General features: G+C 43.2%; 1 protein-coding gene and 1 long non-coding RNA gene across 9 annotated transcripts in view; one reads left to right on the top strand and one right to left on the bottom strand.

The window, feature by feature from the left end:
• Positions 1-1,163: 1,163 nt before the first annotated feature.
• Positions 1,164-16,094, bottom strand: LOC310758426. Its single transcript, XR_014545771.1, has 3 exons — positions 15,322-16,094; positions 13,145-13,377; positions 1,164-2,812 (listed from the first exon to the last, which is right to left on the bottom strand). It is a non-coding gene; the product is annotated as an uncharacterized lncRNA (long non-coding RNA).
• Positions 16,095-16,367: 273 nt separating this feature from the next.
• Positions 16,368-21,234, top strand: part of ENAH (ENAH actin regulator) — a 72,850-nt gene continuing 67,983 nt past the window's right edge. For 3 of the 8 annotated variants that reach the window (XR_014545721.1, XR_014545722.1, XM_083604500.1), the window contains exon 1: positions 16,373-16,787. Coding sequence is in view for 3 of the 8 variants with exons in the window: in XM_083604500.1 (XP_083460626.1) it covers positions 16,783-16,787 (5 nt within the window). In the remaining 5 variants the exon portion in view is untranslated. Of the gene's footprint in view, positions 16,793-19,827; positions 19,893-21,234 lie in introns of those variants that run through there. The other 5 variants (XR_014545723.1, XM_083604503.1, XM_083604498.1 and 2 more) reach the window with 4 other exon arrangements.

A 21,234-nucleotide genomic window follows, 5' to 3' on the forward strand; every position in this document is an offset into this window, starting at 1 on the left:
TTCATATATCACAGTGTTTAGTTATAGCCTGTTGCTGCATTTGAACTACAGTGGTACCTCGAGTTAGACGCCTCAGGTTACAAACGCTTCAGGTTACAAACTCCGCTAACCTGGAAGAGTTACCTCAAGTTGAGAACTCTGCCCCAGGATGAGAATGGAAATCGTGTGCCGGCGGCACAGCGGCAGCAAGAGGCCCCATTAGTGAAAGCACGCCTCTAGTTAAGAACAGTTTCAGGTTAAGAACGGATCTCTGGAAAGAATTAAGTTCATAACTGTATTGCTGCTTGCACAGTCTAGAATATTGCTTAGGTTAGTTGGTGTAAGCAAAGGTGACATGGCATCCCTCTTACCATGAACCATAGGATGGGGATGTTGAAGACTTTGCAGAATAAGTACTGAGCAGAGCTGTGAACTAATGCTTTATTATCTCTAAAATGGTCAAAATATAATGTCATATTCTTTAAAGTATGAAAGGGGAGGTCTATTGTGAATACTTCACTATAATTTATTGTATAGATTTTACCTTTCCCTGGAGCTTACTGCTAGATATAGTAATTATAACAGCATGTGCTAGTGATATAGAATATTATAGAACCCTTTCTGTCTTTTTATAGAAACGTTAATTCATCTGGCAACATGTTTGTGATGTTCCTTCTAAAACATTTAAAGGGTATTTTTGCAATTGTGGTTCTGTGTATTTTGCATGGATGATGTATCACTTGCTAAATTTGAAATCCAAATTGTGACTTTGGCTATGGCTGCTGCCAGGAAGCAAATGCTGCAAGGAGACAAGTACTTAAGAACCAATTATCATCCCTTTGACTTTCCAACTTGAGGGATGTTTCACACAAGACAGAATTCCTACATGAGGGCTACCACTTCAGCGTAGGAAACACCACGAGAAGCCTACCCATATCTTATGTCATCTTGCGTACACATCAGATTAGCAGCAAGCTTCTGTTGTGGGTTAAACTGGGGAAATAAAAAGAGCTTGTCACACATGACAGTCTCTCTCCCAACCCCCAATGATATGGTTCTATTAATGGAAGGCTCTTGAAGGGGTGATTTTTGCCAAAAAGACCCATAATCCACAGCACCCTTCACCATGCCCTATGCTGTTATGAAGGTTCCCCTAGACCCCTGGAGCAAAATAAAAATAAAAATTGGGGGGTGGGAATGAAGGAAGATTGGGGAACTGGTGAACATCTAAGTGGTGTCTTTCTTCACACAATGTATGATTAAACTATGGAATTCCCTGCCATGAGGTGTAACGATGGCCACCAACATGGATGGCTTTAAAAATTCATGGAGGATAAGATTATACATGGCTACTACCAAGCTGACAATGTTCTTCTACCTTTGCTGTTGAAGTCTGTGTGCCTTGGAAAACCAGCTGCGAGTGGGGAGACTGCTGTTGCATTGACGTCCTGCTTGTGGCCTTTCCATAGGTATCTATTGGCCATTGTGGGAACAGGATGCTGAGCTAGATGGGTCTTTGACCTGATCCAGCAGGGCTCTTGAGATTGGGGTTATATATATCCAATCATTTTCTAAATGATTTTGATGGCACAAAATCAGCAAAGACCAGGGGTATAATTTTTATGAAAAAGAAAAGCTCTTGATTGCCACTTGAGCAGCGGTTGGCCAGCTGATGATGTCATCAGAATGGAGACATTGGGAGGGGACGGTTGTCTATATATATCTTCAAGTTTACTGTTGGCACTCAAACTAAAGATCTACATCGATGACTGTGGCTTCTGAGCAGACCACGTAATTAAATACGCGGAATTGCAAAGATAGCTTTTTCCTAATCCTTGTCCATTTGGATGCCAAGCCGCATCTCCGGTATAAATGAGAAGTGAGGTACAGTACTTCCAACAAAGTTGAGAGAAGTCAACTGAGCAGCGATATAAGTGATGAAATTGCATCCCTTAATGCACGTATATACAGACTGGTGGTAAATAGTCCCATTAAGAGGCAGGATGCGAAACAAGGACTCTGATCTGCAAAGTGAAAGGATGAGGTCAATGATATCATAGACCTAAATTAAGATGCTGATGAAAACCATAGCAAATTTTAAAAAACCAAATCAACTGTGTGAGAAGTCTGTAATGCGTTATATCTGGCAAGATGAAGCTAATGAAAAACAAGAGGGTGAACAAATACATGAGCTAGTGTTTTCCATGTATGCTGCATGTGATAGTTATAGAAAGGACTTGGATTACAAATGATAATTTGTAGCATGGAATATACTCCTTCATTGGTGGAGGGGCAAAGACAAACCCTTTGCTATAAATAGGTTCATAAATGCACACGAACAGATTTATTCTCCTTAATTTAGGGCCACCCTCCATTACTGATGTTCTGAAACAAGGGTTCCTTTCTGGAGAACATCGTCTATGCATGGCTCCCACTTGCTGCCCCATAAAGAGCTAGTTAACTTTTTCTTCTTTCCTCTATTACAGCCATGCTGTCAGGAAATGTTATATTTGTCTGTGTTATAGAGTAGAGAAAATACAGAAAGCCGGAGTCAACACCTAGGTTACCAGGGGAACTTGCTCATGGATCTGGTAGACAGTGCCAGAGGCTCATGGGCAACTTTTCACAGGAGAGGGGTCCTGCTGCCACACCTGCCGTTGGCAGTAACTCCCGATTATAATAGAGTAGGCCGTGTTCCTTATTGCTGTATAGTCAGCAGGTCGCTCCAAGTGTCTGCTGCCAGGCTGTCTTTGTTGGAGCCTAGCCCAAACTTTTAGAAGCAGGAATGGTGCAGCTGTGATATCCAATTGAAGTTCCGTTGCTTGGAGCAGGTCTGCATATTAAAAGAAAATAACATGGGATCAGGGACAGAGACACTAGTCGGCTGGATGTGAGTTCAAAGGGGAATTAAGGCTGGAAAGCAGGACTATTTGGGTGTGCTAGAAACTGGATCGCTCAGCTGAAAACCAGTGTGGTGCAGTGGAACTTGAACCAGAATCAAGACCACCACTGAGACCACAAATGAGCTGCACCTAGACTACCCCCAGCATGCTGGGATGGGCGACGGGGATTTATAAGCCACTTCAAACCATTGTTTCCAAAGCAGTATATAACAGGAAAGTAAAAAAAACAGCAACCCAGATCTAAACAACAGATCCTAAAAACACAAAGTTGCATAAGTTATGTATAGTAAACAAGATAAAATGGTCAGGTAAACCCCTTTTTAAAAGTAAGTTTCCAGTAGCTGCCTGAAAACAAAAAACAAAAAAGATAGACGCTTGTCTAAATTGTGTTCAATCTTTTTTATATTAAAAGAAAACTCAGTAAGGCAACATTTTGCAACATTTCCCTCTGCGATTGGAATGCTTCGGTTCCATTTGTGTTTGAAACATCTTGGTTGCATTTTTTCCACATTACATAAGCCACATCTTCAAAGAAAAGCCCAGTGTCTGAGACAGGTTTCATCTGCAGTCAGAAAGCTGGCATGGCCCTCCAGGAAAAAGACAAGAGACTGAAGAAATATATTGAGTGAGAAACAGGACCATGGTTCTGTAACGGTAGCCGATCACATTCCTAACTTGACTATGCCTTATTAGGAATGTATGTATTCTGTAAGTGAAAATAATATGTCGAACTGAAATACAATATGCCTCCTATACATAACCATATGCAAAGTAAGTTCCGAGGCTGACAACTAGTTTTCCTGGAGCAAAGTCTTTGAAGTCAAGAAAATACTCTGATTTGTGGATGCATAGCCTGAATGCCTTTCCTGAAAGGTAACTGTGGCTGCAAACCTTTGGATAAGCACAAAATTAAAGAATTTGAATGAGGAAGAGCAACTTTGCATGAGGCTGCTTTTAGTGATGTGTTCCTAGAATTAGGTGCGTTGCACGTGTGCTTTTTACTTTTTAACATATAAAACAAGTAAGCTTGTGTCATGATAGTGCATACACAAATCTGTCCTATGGCTCAGAGCAATCCTGTACTCTTAATTACACCTGGGTGGAGGTAGGGGAGATTATTTTAGAGTAGCTGCTGCATCCTATATGTGATTGGCCCAAGAATGGAAGGAGGAAATGCACAACAAAACACAAAGAGTAAAAATGACAGGAATGCCTACATATCTGGCAACCAATCAGAGACTGTGCTGGTGACAGTGCCCACATGCTTCCCATACATGGACAGGGCCACTCCCACTGCACCCCCACCCCCACAATCATAGCACCCACAGTCCATCAGCCCCAGTGGCACAGCCAGCAGTGAGGCCACTTATTGGAAGTCTCCAGGCGAAACAATAGGCATGAATTTGAATCCCCTTATGCAACCCCCCGCCATTGTTTTTTTTTTGAGCACAGTACAGAAAGAGGAGGAAGGAGAATCCATCCAACACCCATAGCTACCTTGGCAGGTCACTTGCAGAGAGCTCACATAGCTCAGTTTCTGGGACCAATGGTCAAGCAGACCCATCCATGGTATGAAATGATTCAGTTACCAAGGAGCTAAGGGCATGGGGCAGGACATGGAACAAAGGTAACTGTAGGCCCATATTGATCAGTAGTTCATACCATAGGATAGGGAACATATTTTTCAAAGCAACGGTGAGACTTAACACTCCATGATGTCTTGGGGCTTTTGCCAAATCCTGAAGCTCCTCAACTAACAGGTCTCAAGTCTAGAGTTGCTCTGTAAGATTCCTTATTCTTATAGCACAATCCTATTTTTATAAATAAGATCTATGCAATGTAAATGAGCAGAACTGAGGGTTAAAAGTCATTTGTTGCTCATAATTTTTGCTGTAAATGCTGGCAAAATTCTGTGCAGCACAAAGTGTAAAAGTACTCTGTTCAGAAGTATAAAAAGCTCAATGGGCCTTGGAGTTTTCATGTGAGTTTGTGTTTTTAGTCTTATACTTTAAGAATCCATTGACGTCAACGAGATGTCCTTAAGAATGGAATGCCTGGAAGATATTTTAAGAGAATGAACACCATCATTGTCAAAGTACAGACAGTGTTGCACATGAACTGCAATGTAATGACACAACAGGAGTTATTTTTAGGATTGTCACCTTTGGTCAAGGCAGTTCAGGACATGTTACTAAGGACCTTGTTCAGAGAAGGACAGCTGAGTCAGATATCAGTAGCAGAGAGCAATAATCCCAGAATGCCTTGACATGTTTGTGGGAGTTTGCAATATCAATGATAATCATTGATTGATTGATTGATTGAATGCCCCTTAGCCCTCAAAAAGGACCCCAAGGTGCTTTACAACATTACAAATTCCATTTTAAACGGTTATAAAAACAGAAAGCATTAGGAAGAGAACCAAAACAAATCCACAAGCAGGTAGAAATTCAATCAAAAGCCTGGTGGAAGGAAAAATTTGCCTACCTAAATATAATCATTTAGGAGAGCAATTAAACTCTCTTGGAAGGGAGATCCTCAACCCAGGAGATACAACAAGAAGGCCCTGTTGAACCCATGTTTTCTATCAATAAACATTTTCAACTGTGTTTGTTTTGGAGGGGAAACATGGATGTCAGAGGGCATGAATGATTCTCCCTTATAGATGTTTGCTTGAAAACATCAGGGGAGGAATTCAACGTTGCATGAAGGTGATCATTCTGCCACACCAAGCATTTTGGCTTGTCAGACAGAGAGATTTCTCTCCCCCCCCCCCAGTTCTAGGGGTTCTCCTGACCCACCCGAACCTATTTTGGGGGCCGTGAGGTGGGGAGATAGGAACCTTACTGCACAATCAAACGTCCGTGAGCAGGGCTCCCAACTGGTGGAACGCTTTAAGTGAATCATACCCTGTACATATATTTTTGAAGCATTAGTTACTTTAAAACATTTCTTTAATTCTTTTTGTATGTGCTCGGTGTTTCAGTCAAGTCAGGAGGGGGGCATAGCTCAGTGGTAGAGCACATGCTTTCCATGCAGATGGTCTCATGTTCAGACCCTGGTATCTCCAGGTCTACAAAATATACCATCTGAAACCCTGGAGACTTTCTGGCAATCAATGTAGACCAGCCTTCTCTAGCTTGATGCCTTTCAGAAGTTTGGGACTGCAACTCCCATCATCCCTGACCATTGACCATGGTGGATGAGGTTGATGAGACTTGGAATCCAGTATCACTCTCAAGGAATACAGAGAGATAAATCACAAGCTAAACAACTCTGTGGTTTACAAAAACTCATTATCAATAATGTACAGCATTTCAACACCTTCTATTACATGTAGTCTTAGACAATATATACCATGCCAAAGTAATAATGGCATGCGCAACTCAGTATCTCAAAGCCAAGCAATCCAAATATTCCTGAAATAAGTCCATGAGAGAAACTCTCTATGTGTATAGTTGTGCTGGTGTGGTCCCAATGGAACTTTGACATCAAGATACCCGGATTTCAATCTCTGTTTCGTGAATCTTCTGGTTGGCCTGAAAAGGAACTAATGGCAATTCAATGTTCCATCAAGTAGATCAGCTCCAACCTTAGAAGTCCTTGTTTTGGAAAGTCAAAATTTCAAGGCCACAAGGAGCAACCATCCCGGTTTCTGATTTGATCCTGGAATGTCCCACTTTTCCTTAGTTCCTATTTTCATTGGAGAAATGTTGGGGGGTATGGAATCAAGGAGATAAGTAACTATACAACCTTCAGAAGATATTTGAAGGCAGCTCTGTATAGGGAAGTTTTATTATGTTTTTATATATGTTGGAAGCCGCTCAGAGTGGCTGGGGCAACCCAGTCAGATAGGCGGGGTATAAGTAATAAAATTATTATCATTATTATCATTATTCTTATTATTTTATGGACACCCCTATTTTCATTGGAGAAATGTTGGCAGGGCAGGTATGCAACAGTGGTGCATTTTAACCAAGCACTCACCAGTGCCTGTAGTAGTGACAATCTGGCAGCCAGCAATAAAAAGCTGGATCTTCCAAAGGAATATTAGAGAAATAGCAGATTGTGCAGAGTGAGCCTGCCTCCTACATAAAAATAACTTCTGGAGCTATGAATACATGGGGCACATTTTATATTTATATGGGGAAATATAGCAATCCTTAGCAAAGTCAGGGTAAGTAGAGGAGATTTGACAAAGCCATTAAGGTAGAATAATCAGCTGAAAAGCAGCAGAGCCCTGAAAAGTGATACGATTTGTTAAACCCTGATACATACACACTCATCTGAAAGTAAAGACCCTGGAACTTACAAACCAAAGAATTACAACAACAACAACAACAACAACAACAACAACAACAACAACAACAACAACAACAACAACAACATAATAATAATAATTTATTATTTATACCCTGCCCATCTGGCTGAGTTTCCCCAGCCACTCTAGGCGGCTCCCAATCGAATGTTGAAAACAATACAGCATTAAATATTAAAAACTTCACTAAACAGGACTGCCTTCAGATGTCTTTTAAAAATAGGATAGCTGCTTTTTTCCTTGACATCTGATGGTAGGGCATTCCACAGGGCAGGCGCCACTAGCGAGAAAGCCCTCTGTTTGGTTCCCTGTAACCTCACTTCTCGCAATGAGGGAACTGCCAGAAGGCCCTCTGTGCTGGACCTCAGTGTCTGGGCTGAACGATGGGGGTGGAAATGCTCCTTCAGGTATATAGGACCGAGGCTGTTTAGGGCTTTAAAGGTCAGCACCAACACTTTGAATTGTGCTCGGAAACGTACTGGGAGGAGCCAATGCAGATCTCTGAGGACCAGTGTTATATGGTCCCGGCGGCCACTCCCAGTCACCAGTCTAGCTGCCACATTCTAGATTAATTGCAGTTTCTGGGTGACCTTCAAAGGTAGCCCCATGTAGAGCGCATTGCAGTAGTCCAAGCGGGAGATAACTAGAGCATGCACCACACTGGCGAGACAATTTGCGGACAGGTAGGGTCTCAGCCTGCGTACCAGATGGAGCTGGTAGACAGCTGCCCTGGACACAGAATTAACCTTCATCTCCATGGACAGCTGTGAGTCCAAAATGACTCCCAGGCCGTGCACCTGGTTCTTCAGGGGCACAGTTACCCCATTAAGAACCAGGGAGTCCTCCACACCTGCCCGCCTCCTGTCCCCCAAGAACAGTACTTCTGTCTTGTCAGGATTCAACCTTAATCTGTTAGCTGCCATCCATCCTCCAACCGCCTCCAGGCACTCACACAGGACATTCACTGCCTTCACTGGTTCTGATTTAAAAGATAGGTAGAGCTGGGTGTCATCTGCATACTGATGAACAGCCAGCCCAAACCCCCTGATGATCTATGCAAATGTTATACACCTTTCCTCCTTGCACACCAACAGGAAGGCTTTGCCATATCAATAAATATTTAAAATGATGGCAGCTTATGTTTTTACAGTGGTCTCCCTACAGTGGTATTTATGGCTTGGGGGTAGGTAGGAAATGGTCACAGGTGTAAGTCTTTAGTTTCATGTTTTGACTTTTTTCCATGTCCGCCCCCACCCCCAGCATACCAAATGGAGGCTTATCAGAATATAGAACATAATATATTTCTGTTTATCTTAAAGTAGCTGCTGGAGACTCAGTTTTGCATCATCAGTATAAAGATAATCACATATAGAGTTTGGAACATACTATCAGCTCTTTATGGACACAGAGGGAGCATATGATTCATGCCTCAGTGCAACCAAGGGATTTGATCCAAATCCTTCTGAGTCACTCGGGTCCTTTATCCTTCAGGCATATTACTCTTCTTCCACCATTAAAGTGCTGTTTTGGGGGTGGACAATGAGTATGCACAAATGAATCTGGCTGAAATAAACACAGAACATTGCATATGAGTAAGGCTTATTCATTTTGTAGGGGAAGGTCCATGGGTCAGTGGTGGTATCTGCTCTGCATGTATGTGGAAAGTCCCACATTCAATCTCTGGTATCTCTAGTTAGAGGTGGCTGTGAGCCTTCCCTGAAATTCTGGAGAGTTACTGCTAGTCAGCGTAGACAATATCAAGCTGGATTGACCAATGATCTGAATCAGTATAAGGCAGCTTCCAATATTTCTAGGTTCTAAACTATGCATTTCCTCTAAACCTGTAGATTTCGCTGTTCCCAAATAGTACAGTGGGGTTTTCGGAAGGCGTGGCATAGATGCAGTACAGATACTACTGTAGCTTGCTGTCTTCCACAAATAACTCCTTAAAAGGTTTGCCTCCTGCTCCTTTTCCCTCTCTCGATAACAGTAAACCAGTCTAACCTTGCCCCACTAATAATAATAATAATAATAATAATAATAATAATAATAATAATACCCCGCCCATCTGGCTCGGTTTCCCCAGCTACTCTGGGCGGCTTACAGCACATAAAAAATTGTAAAACATTAGACATTAAATTTTTTCCAAACAGGGTTGCTTTCAGATGTCTTCTAAAAGTCAGATAGTTGTTTATTTCCTTGACATCTGATGGGAGGGCGTTCCACAGGGCGAGCACCACTACCGAGAAGGTCATCTGCTTGGTTTCCTGTAACCTCACTTCTTGCAGTGAGGGAACTTCCAGAAGGCCCTCAGCGCTGGACCTCAGTGAATGATGGGGGTGGAGACTCCCCCTATCCTTCAAGTTGGTGGAAAGGAACCAAAGAGCCCCCAGAGAAGTCCCATATAAGTGTTGCCTCTGCTTGTGAACTGAGCCTTATTCTTCCTTCCTGGTTCTAGTATAACTTTGCTTATAATATTGTGGGTGAGAGAGTATGGATATTGATCTAAATATTTTAAGAAGATAAAGCATTTGATCCAGAATCAGGCTGCAATGAACTCTTTGGGACTTAATTCTGAGTAGCACGCATAAGTTTGTGCTATATTTTAGTTGAACTTTAGGACTGAATTGCCCCAGTGATTTCAATGGGACAAAAAAAAAGAAGGGGGGAAAATGACCAACTGTGCAATCCTAACCATGTATACTCAGAAGCTAATTCCCACTGATAAGTGGGATTAGGGTTGCTGCCTAATTTAGGATTTCAGCCTAAGAAACACTTGCCCTGAGGTGTGTCCCTCACCTAGCTCAGTAATACTTAGTCAACATGTATAGGAGTGCACTGTCAGTCTGTATCCAGCCCAATAAGTTTATGCTATTTTATATGCTATCATTTATGCTATCATTACCAATTGCAACAAGAAAATAAATAACCCAGTAATAATATGGAATAGTCATATATTAGAGTAGTTCAAGAATGTTCGCATCCTGTCTACACAGAAACCCTCTCAATAGAATTTATTTGCAGAATTTACAAAGGGAAGACATTTTGTCCCGGCTATATCTGTTGCCTGGAGTCCTTTCTTTGAGGGGTCCTCCAGATATCTTTGTTGCTGCACACTGATGATGATTTGTACTTATGATGCTATAAGGCAGTGGCAAAATTAGACTTTATTTCACCCGGGTCAAAGACCCAGTTTGGCACCCCCTCCCACACACACACCTGCACACACACACACACACACACACACACACACGTTGGGAGCCTCAATGGCACCCCTCTGGAGGCTTCACCCAGAGCAAAAAAACTGGCTAGCCCTTCTGTAGCTACAGCACTGTATAAGAGCAGTCACACATTATCCCATTTTTCAGTGCTGTTTGTACATTCCCTACAAAGGTTTTGGGGTGGTCAAACAGCTTTGCTTCCAAGCAGTACATATCCCTTAACTTCCTGGTGAAATCCCATAACTTTTTATACCATAAAGGTTCTGGTTTATTTTTGTTCAGCTTTTGCTGGATCTCTCAGCGGCCTTTGATACCTTCGAACACAACATCCTTCTGGACCGTCTAGAGCAGGGGTCAGCAAACATTTTAAGCAGGGGGCCGGTCCACTGTCCCTCAGACCTTGTGGGGGGCCGGACTATATTTTGAAAAAGAAAATGAACGAATTCCTATGCCCCACAAATAACCCAGAGATGCATTTTAAATAAAAGTGCACATTCTACTCATGTAAAAATACCAGGAAGGCCCCACAAATAACCCAGAGATACATTTTAAATAAAAGGGCACATTCTACTCATGTAAAAACACACTGATTCCTGGACTGTCTGCGGGCCGGATTTAGAAGGCAGTTTGGCCGAATGCAGCCCTCAGGCCTTAGTTTGCCTACCCTTGGTCTAGAGAGGGGCTGGGAGATGGGGCACTGTTATACAGTGGTTCTGCTCCTTCCTCCTGGGCCGTGTTCAGAAAGTGAGGGGGGGGATGAATGTTTGGACCCTGGGCTCTCACTTGTGGGGTGCCTCAGGGTTTCGTCCTTTCCCCCATCCTTTTTAACATCTATATGAAGCTGCTGGGAGAGATCACCAGGGGGTTTGGGCTGGGTGTTCATCAGTATGTGGATAATACCCAGCTTTACCTATCTTTTAAATCAGAACCAGTGAAGGTGGTGTAGGTCCTGTGTGAGTGTCTGGAGGCGGCTGGAGGATGGATGGTGGCTAACAGATTGAGGCTGAATCCTGACCAGACAGAAGTACTGTTTTTGGGGGGCAGGAGGCGGGAAGGTGTAAGGGACTCCCTGGTCCTGAATGGGGTAACTGTGCTCCTGAAGGACCAGGTGTGCAGCCTGGGATAAATTTTGGATTCACAGCTGTCTATGGAGGCACAGGTCAATTCTGTGTCCAGGGCAGCTGTCTACCAGCTCCATCTGGTACGCAGGCTGAGACCCTACTTGCCCGCAAACTGTCTCACCAGAGTGGTGCATGCTCTAGTTATCACCCACTTGGACTACTGCAATGCACTCTACATGGGGCTACCTTTGAAGGTGACCCGGAAATTACAACTAATTCAAAATGTGGTCACTAGACTGGTGACTGGGAGTGGTTCTGAAAGACCTACATTGGCTCCCAGTACGTTTCCGAGCACAATTCAAAGTGTTGGTGCTGACCTTTAAAGCCCTAAACGGCCTCGGTCCGTATACCTGAAGGAGCGTCTCCACTTGCATCGTTCTGCCCGGACACTGAGGTCTAGCGCTGAGGGCCTTCTGGCGGTTCCCTCACTGCGAGAAGTGAGGTTACAGGGAACCAGGCAGAGGGCCTTCTCGGTAGTGGCGCCCGTCCTGTTGAATTCCCTCCCATCAGATGTCAAGGAAATAAACAACTATCTGACTTTCAGAAGACATCTGAAGGCAGCCCTGTTTAGGGAAGTTTTTAATGTTTGAAGTTTTATTCTGTTTTTAGTATTCTGTTGGGAGCTGTTCTTGTTCTTGTTGTTTCTGCTACTACTGAGCTATAGCCATTCCAGACAGCAATGATGTGTAGCACTGGGGAAGCATCACATAACAAACAAAAGCAGAATAAACCCATCATTAGTGCACTATCATTGTGTGAAGAATATGCTGAAGAATACATCCATAATAAAATATCGGTCTGGAAGGGCCCTGATATAAGTGTTATTAGCTATCTGTAATTGCAATGCCCTATAAGTTCATTAACCATTCTTTTTTACTGTTTTTTACTTTTTTAATTTTAAAAGTATGGGATCCAAAGGATAATTATAACAAACTGTCGAAACAAAATTTAAAAATTCCTTCCAGTAGCACCTTAGAGACCAACTAAGTTTGTTATTGGTATGAGCTTTCGAAGAAGTGTGCATGCACATGAAAGCTCATACCAATAACAAATTTAGTTGGTCTCTAAGGTGCTACTGGAAGGATTTTTTAATTTTTTTTTTGACTATGGCAGACCAACACAGCTACCTACCTGTAACCATAACAAACTGTGTTATTTATAGTACTGCTTTTGATAATTTAGGAGGATTTATTTACTTTGGGGCATTTCCATCACCTGTGGAGGGTGTCTCCCTTTGGCTCATAACTGTTCAATTGTTTAGTTCATTCTTATTTAAGCTCCTGATATGGGGAAGTGAATCCTTTAATACTTTCATTTGTGCAGCTTAGATAGCAGTGGTATGATAAAGCGAGCAATAATAATAATAAAGCACAATTTTCATTGCATGCTGAGGAGCAGCCTGCATTCTTGATGATACAAACAACTGCTTTGCCGTGAAGTTGGATAAGGATTGATTTCATCAACATCTGGTCATGCATCAAGTGTCACACGAATCAACTATAATACAATCAGTTGTTGTGTGGAAGAGAAAGGAAAGAGAGAAATTGCTTGCTGTAACGACTTTATTATCTAGCAACAAGAGACAATATTTATTCACACTCTTACCTGGAAACCCTAGAGCAGCATCTAGGACTGGATTCAGTTCAATAAACTGACAGTAACCAATCTGGACAAACCAGAGGTGCTCTGTGTCAGTGAGAAGGCCATTCCCTGAATAAGGCTGCTGCCTCAGGTACAGGATATCTGAAGGGCTTTCTCTTCCTGTATGAGCCAAACATTGTCTGAGGAGGTTCTCCTGCATGTTGGGTGGTGGAAACACGGGAGACAACACAAGAGCCCTGCTGGATCAGATTGAAGGCTTAAATAGTTCAGCATTCTGTTGTTGCAGTGACCAAACAAGCAGGACATTAGTGCCATATCACTCTCCCTCCTTTGTGACTGTGCAGTGGAACTCTCCATCCTGGGAGATTAATTTGGCACCTTTGCCAAGTTTTTCACTGCCTTTTAAAGATGCATCTATTTCAGGAAGCAAGTCTGGATCTGTCTCCCATATTATTGGTATTTTATCTGCCACACGTTTGAACTTAGTTGTTTTATATTAAAGTCAAACCTCGGTTGTCAAACAGCTCCGTTTTCAAACGTTACGGTTCCCAAATGCGAAAACCTGGAAGTAACTGCTCCAGTTGTCGAACATTTCAGAAGTCGAATGGTCTTCTGGAATGGATTACGTTCAACAACCAAGGTTTGACTGTATTGTTTTAACTGAAATGTTACGGAACCAGCACTGACATTGTTTGCTCTGTTTTATAGTATAAGCTGCCTTGGGCATAAATACACTCAAAGGAAGTTAATGAATAAGTAAATAAATGCATCACTGCAGATACCTAGGTGAGAAATGCACAGAAACAATCTATTTGATGGGGGGTAGAGAGGGATGTGTGAGTGTGTGTATTTTGCTCTGCCCACTTTAGCCTTTGCCACCCACAATCACCGACATGTGGCCCCTGGAACATTGCTCAGAAGACAATGTGGCCCTCAGGCTGAAAAGGGTTCCCCGCTCCCATCACACGGGTATGTTTACACACAGTGGGTGCTTCCAGGTTGTCTCTATTTTCAAGATCAATTCAATCACACACTGGCAAATTCTGGTTGTGCAATTATAGTTGATTGGGATATTTTGTGCAACAAACCCACTTCCCCCAAAAGACTGGATTCTTCTTGATAAGGAAAGAGTCAGGAAAATGCACTGGGAAGTTGTGGCATGACCTTTGCTTTGATGCAACATCGTCTAATCTCCCTGCAAACAAATAAGACTGAATGCGAATTGAAGAGCCAATGTTGTCTAATCTCCCTCAAAACAAGTCAGGATGAATAATCAATAAACAGTGCCCAAAGATGGGGGGAGTATTTTTCCTTTCCAGGATAAACCTTGGAGCGTTTACTCTTGAATGCAACATTAGCACTTCTTCAACCTTGTTCTTATGAAGCATTATTTTCTTTTTATTTCAGCATTTCTACAGAAGGCTATCCATATATAAATTGGAGAAATAACTCAGCTAGAAATAACAAGGAGGTAGCCAGCAAATTCTTATCCATGGAGAATAAACATGTCATTATTATTTTTTAAAAAACACACAAACAAACAGCAATATAAGCTAACAATGCAGAAAACAAGGCAAATGTCATTGTGATGGGGTTCAGCTTCGATGATTAATTTGAGAAGCTGAAGGAACAGAAAGGCAGTACATATCATTTATTCATGGCCTAAAATTAGACTTGCGTCAAGCCTTTGACCTAACCACAATAGTCTGTTGCATTTAGAACTTATGCCAATCCTCAAACAAGACAACCTCATACCTAACCTTATACACACACTTACTTGGGGAAATGAACAAAGTATTTTGATCATGCCTTAAGCCGTAATGGACTAGAATCCCACTTCATCAGGTTGTCACAGCCTGTATACCCTTTGCATGGTCAACCTTACACCCACCCCTTCAAATCCATATGTGTGCATATTTATCTGATGACTAATGATTTATGCGTCTGATGAAGTGAGCTCAAGTCAACGAAAGCTTATGTCATGATAAAGTCTCTTAGTCTTTATGGCGCCACGAGACTATTTGTTGCTTTTTGCTGCAACAGATGGACACAGCTACATCCCCGGAAATATTTGATTGTAAGTCCTACTGAATTTCGTTTGAGTTATTTCTGAAGAGGCACACATGGGATTGAGCAGGAAGCCAGAATATTTGGATACAGCCCAATCCAATTATACTTACTTGGAAATAAGGCCCTTCTGAGTTCAATGGGACCTACTTTCAAGTGTGCATTGCAAAATGTGACCTTAACTGCACTTCCAGGATAGAACAATGGAAACAAATGAGATTCATTTCCAGGCAAATATGCTGAGTACTGGTGTTATGCATAGCATAGGTGCAGCAAACTTGGGTACAGCAGTGGGCTTTCTTCCACGGATTTCATATGCTCTTCATCGTGAACCATGGCAGAGAAACCAAGATTGGAATTGAAACAGGAGTCATATTCACAATTGGGACGCGTTAACTGGAAAGTGGTGCGCACTGGTGGCAATCTGCACGCTGAATACAGGAGGACCATGCCGAGACTGAAGTCCAGAAACTTTAGGTAAATGTGGATTGAATAACAAGGCGCATGAGAACCAGGCAAAGCAGAGAAGCAACCGGGGCTTTTGAGCAATAAAGAATTCAAGGCAGGTCTCGCGGTAGAAAGGACTGAACTAGTAACCAGCGGCTTGAACAGTAATATATGCAACGCACGTGTCCTTAGTAACCTACACGGCACGCAGCCGTTAACAAATGCAGGATGCTGTGCAGAGCAACATCGAAACACCGTATGCTTTAAGCACGGGAACCCTGGAGGAGAAACCAGCAGAGGAAAATTAGCCATTCCGTGCCCATAGTCCCTTGTGACGATCTGCAAACGGCTCGTTCCAGGGAGGGCAGTCTTCTGGAGACTGCAGATTCCAGCCTTTTCGGTCGTGGGCTCGGGAAGTGCACCACCACCACCACCGTCGTCTGCGCGCCACACGCGCCCAAGGTGCGCAAGGGAACCACCCGGGCGGTCAGCAGGGGTCGCCAAAGCGTATGAGCTCACCGCAGTGGCTTCCTCCTCCTCCTCCGCAGTTGGTTGCTCCCACATCTCTCTACGGCGCTTCCACCAACCTCCCCCCCCCCCCGCGCCAGAACCCGCATGGAATGCACAGGGAATGCAGAGCAGCCAAGGAGGCGGGGCTTGCTCCGCCCCGCCCCCTTGGCGTCCCCCCTGCGCGCCCGCCCCCCCTTCCCCCATGCAAGCCGGCGTCTCGAGCGAGCCGCTCGCGCGCTGCCCCCCGCGTTCCCGACGCTCCCACCTTCTCTTGTTCTCCCCTCCTCCCGCTCCTCCTCCCCCTCCCCGCGTGCGCCATTCCTCCCTCCCTTTCTTCCCTCCCTCCTTGGACTCCCCGCTGTGGTCGGGTTGGGCCAAAGCAGCCAAGCCGGAGGGCGCAGGCAAGGCAAGGCGAGCCAGTCTCAGGGTTGCCAAGGCAGGGACTGGCTGGCGCCTGCGGGGGGACCCCCCCCTCCCCGCTGCTGCTGCTCCTCTTCCTCCTCCCCTCCCTCCCTCCCTCCGCACTCGTCGCCTATTGAGAACGACCCAGCCGGCTCCTGAGGAGAGAAGAGCGAGGAGCGGGGGGGAAGACGCCCCCCCGGCCCCTGGGCAGCAACATGAGGTGAAGTGTGTGCGTGTGCCTGCATGCATGCATGCATTGGTGTGTTTGGGGGGAGCCTTTTTACTCTTTCCTCCTCTGCAAGGAGGGGAACCATTATGCCGAGAGGGGGGCCTTGTGGGTCCGTGTCCATGGAGGGCTTTTTTTGTTGTTGTTGCGACGGTTTGGGGTGGTGGAGGAGGGGGAAGAGGTTGCAGCCGAGAACGGGGAAGCCTTGCGCGGGTGGGTTGAGGAAGGGCCCCCTCCCGAGTGGAGCGACTGAGGGCTCGAGGGGGAAACCCCGACGGGGTGGGCATGACTGGGGGGGGGTCGTCTTAATAGGGAAGCCTCGGGCGGGATATGGGAAGTGTCGGCCGTTTTGGAGGGAAGGAGCTGCGGCGAAAAAGCAGGGTTGTGGGGGGGGGGGAGGTTTCTTCTCTCACCCCCATGTTTTTCCTCTTTCCCCCCCCCTTCCAAATTTTGCATTGGTTTCCCGCGGTGTTGTAGTTGCATGTCCTTCTCTCTATCTCTCTCCTCCCCCCGCATTGTTCTTTTCTCTAGAATGGGGGGAAGTTTGCGTGTGCATGTTTGCCGGCAGGAGAAAAAGAAAAGGGATTGTGCTGATGGTGTGACCATAGGGATAATAATGGCTCATCTGGCGTGCAGAGCTTTTGTTGCAAGCAAGGGTTGTGGAAGAGCTTTTGGGGTGTGTGGGGGGGTTGCACAGAAAGGAAGGGGGAAAGGTGACACTGGTTCGTTTGGAGGGTTGAAAAACCACCTTTATTTTCTTTGGGAGGGGCAACTGGAGCTGGAGGGAAGAGGACGGGCTATTTTCGGTGCCCTTTATTCGCGGTTAAAAGCAAGGCATAGAATCACCTATCCGTTCGCCCCAGCTACAGAATTCAAGGCGTAGAAGTGAAAAAGAATCTCCCCCCCTCCCCGCTCCAATCTGAAATCGGCGTATGTTGCATTGCAGCAGCCCCTGCTGGGTTTTTCTTTGTGTAATCGATAAATAGGAGAAAATCACATACACAACACTAGCAATGACGAATATGTGTTTGAGTGGGTTTTCTGTTTTTGCTTTAAAAGGGGTTTCTTCACATATTGTCAGTAGTGAAGTGGGTATCTCCCCTCCCCCACTCCCATGGCTAAACGGTTTTTAATTTCTGTATTTTATATTCTTTCACCACTTTGACGCAACACTTTGGACAGGGGACTTGCTAGGCTGTTCACCAGGCTCCAGGGGGACCCTATCCTTGTAGGTTAAACTATTGGGATTGGGACTAAATTACTCCCCCCCCCCAAAAAAAATACTTGTCACTGTATTTGAATTTCCTTTGTGTTAAAGATTAATGACCAACAGTTGCCAAGCCCTTTAGAATGTAATACAATAAGATTCACATGATATGGCCCACCACTTCTTTTAGTGAGACAAAATGTCAAGTAACTTGACTTCACCAGGAATTTTAAGTACTTCTGAAAAAAAGTTTAACAGAGAACGTACATAAGCTGTGCAGTCTTGGCAGCCTGCACCCACTTTTAGTACTTCTCATGGCTCTCACTTGGTCCATTTATAAATCTGTGGTTTTGTTCATTCATTTCATTGTTGGGTGTCCTCCTAGTGTGTGAGCGAGGTATAAATGTATTTTACAAATCCTCTGCGAATATATTAAGGAAACCAGCAATATTTATACAATGCACAACCAGAAAATGCCATATATTGTGTGTTCTAACGGAATTAGAGCTGAGTGCCCTATGCATTTGTTTACCTTTAGTTCAGTCTAGTATGGATTACATAGTAGCGTTTCTGAACTCTTCCCATTTACTTTTACAGTGGTGTGTATTAGTATATTAGAAACAGATTAGAAATTATAATATCAGAATTTCTACAACTTTTGTTTGCATTTGATTGTGTCTTAGAATGCCCAGATACTACAGAGATATTTTTTTTAAAGGATGGTTGTGAGTTCTTTTGTGGACACACTGAAACCCTTTTAAAAGTGCCTCCCATTAATTGTAGGGTATGTCTGTAATGTGTTGAACACATGGCAAAAAGATGAATTGACATGTGTTCTAGTGTTGGTGTTGATGGGCTACTATGTATTTAAACATATGTCAGCTAGTTGAAGTAAGCTGTATTCCTGGCAAATATTTCTTCAGAAGTGAGGGCATTAGTACGCTAAATTGGCTGCCCTTGATTTATCAGTCAGTCATTTTACTGTACAAACTTCTTACAACATAACTTGCACAATTAGTTTTCTTAAACTTTAATATTTTCAATACTTTTTAAAGACTAAAACGTACGTTCTTTGGATTTTTATTGCAAGTATCAAGGTCCTTAATGCACACGAAATGTTATAACTAAGCAAGTACATGAAGGGGGAGCAAACAAGTTTGTTACTATTTAAAACACATACTTTAAAAAAGTATTCCGTGATCTATTGGCTAATTTATTATTATGAGCATAGAATTTATCCTAGCCCGAACATAACTGTTTAGTAGTGACTTTATGTCCCTGCTGTATCTTTAAGAGGTATTCAAGTTTTGTGGCCTATTGTTCGTAATGGGTTGATAATACCAGTTTGAAACAATAGGTGCTGCTATAACTATATTGAGGTACAAATAATGGCTTTGAAATGTAATTTAATATAATAGCAGTGCAATATTATAAATGTAAGTTAATATAATTATATAATAGCAAGTTCATATGTATGAAACAAAACAAGAACAGCTGTTTTAAAACCTCATTAATTCTGTTAGCATTTACAAGAACATCTTCTGTGGCATGGTCCTATTAAGCTTCAGTGTCATGAATTTGCAGAAGTATGGATTGAGTGTTTCCCCAGTGAAATCACTATTTCTATTCAGTACAGATATGTAATGTGGCAACTTTGGTTTTGCTCTGGTTTAGAACTGCAAGTCACCATGGGAATTGGGGCAGGAGGACTCCTGATTTTCAGTCTCCTCTCATTGGTCTACTCTGGAAGGATTGTGAAGACAGGAGACAAGTACAAGAAAACAGTGTATAGTCTTTCTCTCCTCTCCTCTTGGTTGCTTAGGATTCTGAAAAAATGAAATGAAGTCAAGGAGATGCATTGCTGTGGGCACTTAGACAAGTAGGCCAGTCAGGTGGGTGACCTCCCTCCACTTTGCCATCTTGGTAAATGTTGCATTGTGTGAAGTGTTGGAAAGATTATTCATCTTCCAGTATGGTGAAACATTGAATATTTTTAGTGGTTTTGACCACAGGCATGAATGTACGCAGTCGAGGGGTTAGCTATGCCATTGGTGTTTTAAATTCAGTTCCTTTGCAACAATTACTGTTGGTGCCTTTGAAAATGGTTATGTCTAATGTTGGTGATACTCAATAACTTTCAGTAATAAGGTCTCTGAGTATGAACAAGTACTGCAGAGTGGTGGGATAAACATGTCAAATCTGAAGTATTTGTAAAGTATTTGTATATGAATAGCTGGTTTTTTTAGCTTTCGTTATCTGAGCGATCAAGTGCTGTAGACCATTGTGAGCTTCTGCACATGTTGAAATAGTAAGTAATTTAGATGTTTTAGTGCATTTATGCAACTAATAACATGTATGAAAACTTGGTTATAATATGAATCTAGGCAATACAGAGGCTATACAAAAGAGAAGCATTTCAGCAATAAAAAAGCAATGTAGAATTTTTCATTATATATGGGTACAGAGCATATGTATTGCTTCCTTTGGACTCAGGTTCATTAAGTGGTGTCGCTTGAATGAACCAGTAATGGGCCATCTTGAAGATATATGTATCATACTATATAAAATGTCCAGGGATTTTTCTTACTTTGTCATTTGAAATATGATAAAACCAAAGCTTGAGTTTGAGTATGGTTTCTGAAACATTTCCCCTCCTTCTGCTTTCCTCACTAGTGGTTTCAATCAGATGCCACACTTAGCCACAATCTGCAGATAAGCAAATGATTCTGTGTATGAGCTACATTCTGGTTTCACTCAAAAGAAACCGCAGTCTGAAGCCTGAACCACAGTTTGTTATTTGTTTTCTGATCATGGACAAGCAGTGTCAAAGTTGCTGCTTCACTCCTCCCCCACTCTTGTACCTGGTATGGCTTATTGTGTCATCTGGACCTGGACTTGTGATTTGTGTATTTCCAAATAATCATAAGGCAGAAGCCAAGGTTTGTTCTTGACTTGCCACTTATGATTTGTTTGGGGGCAAGAAACTGCAAGTTTGGGTTCAGATAACTCAACAAACCAGACTATGGTTTGTTCCCAACAGCATAAAAGGAAATGGGAGAAAGAATGACACAATTTAATCAGCGCACTGCTTGTTCATATTAAACCTTTGCGTTATATTCAGCTAAATCATTGCACATGTGGAATGACTTTGAGGATAATGTATCCTCCCCTCCCCTTTCACACCACCCACAATTCTATTTCAGAGGGTTAGGGGAACCCCAAGAGCAAATTCTA

This window comes from Podarcis filfolensis, assembly GCF_964270895.1.
Source record: "Podarcis filfolensis genome assembly, chromosome: 3".
NCBI lineage: Eukaryota > Metazoa > Chordata > Lepidosauria > Squamata > Lacertidae > Podarcis > Podarcis filfolensis.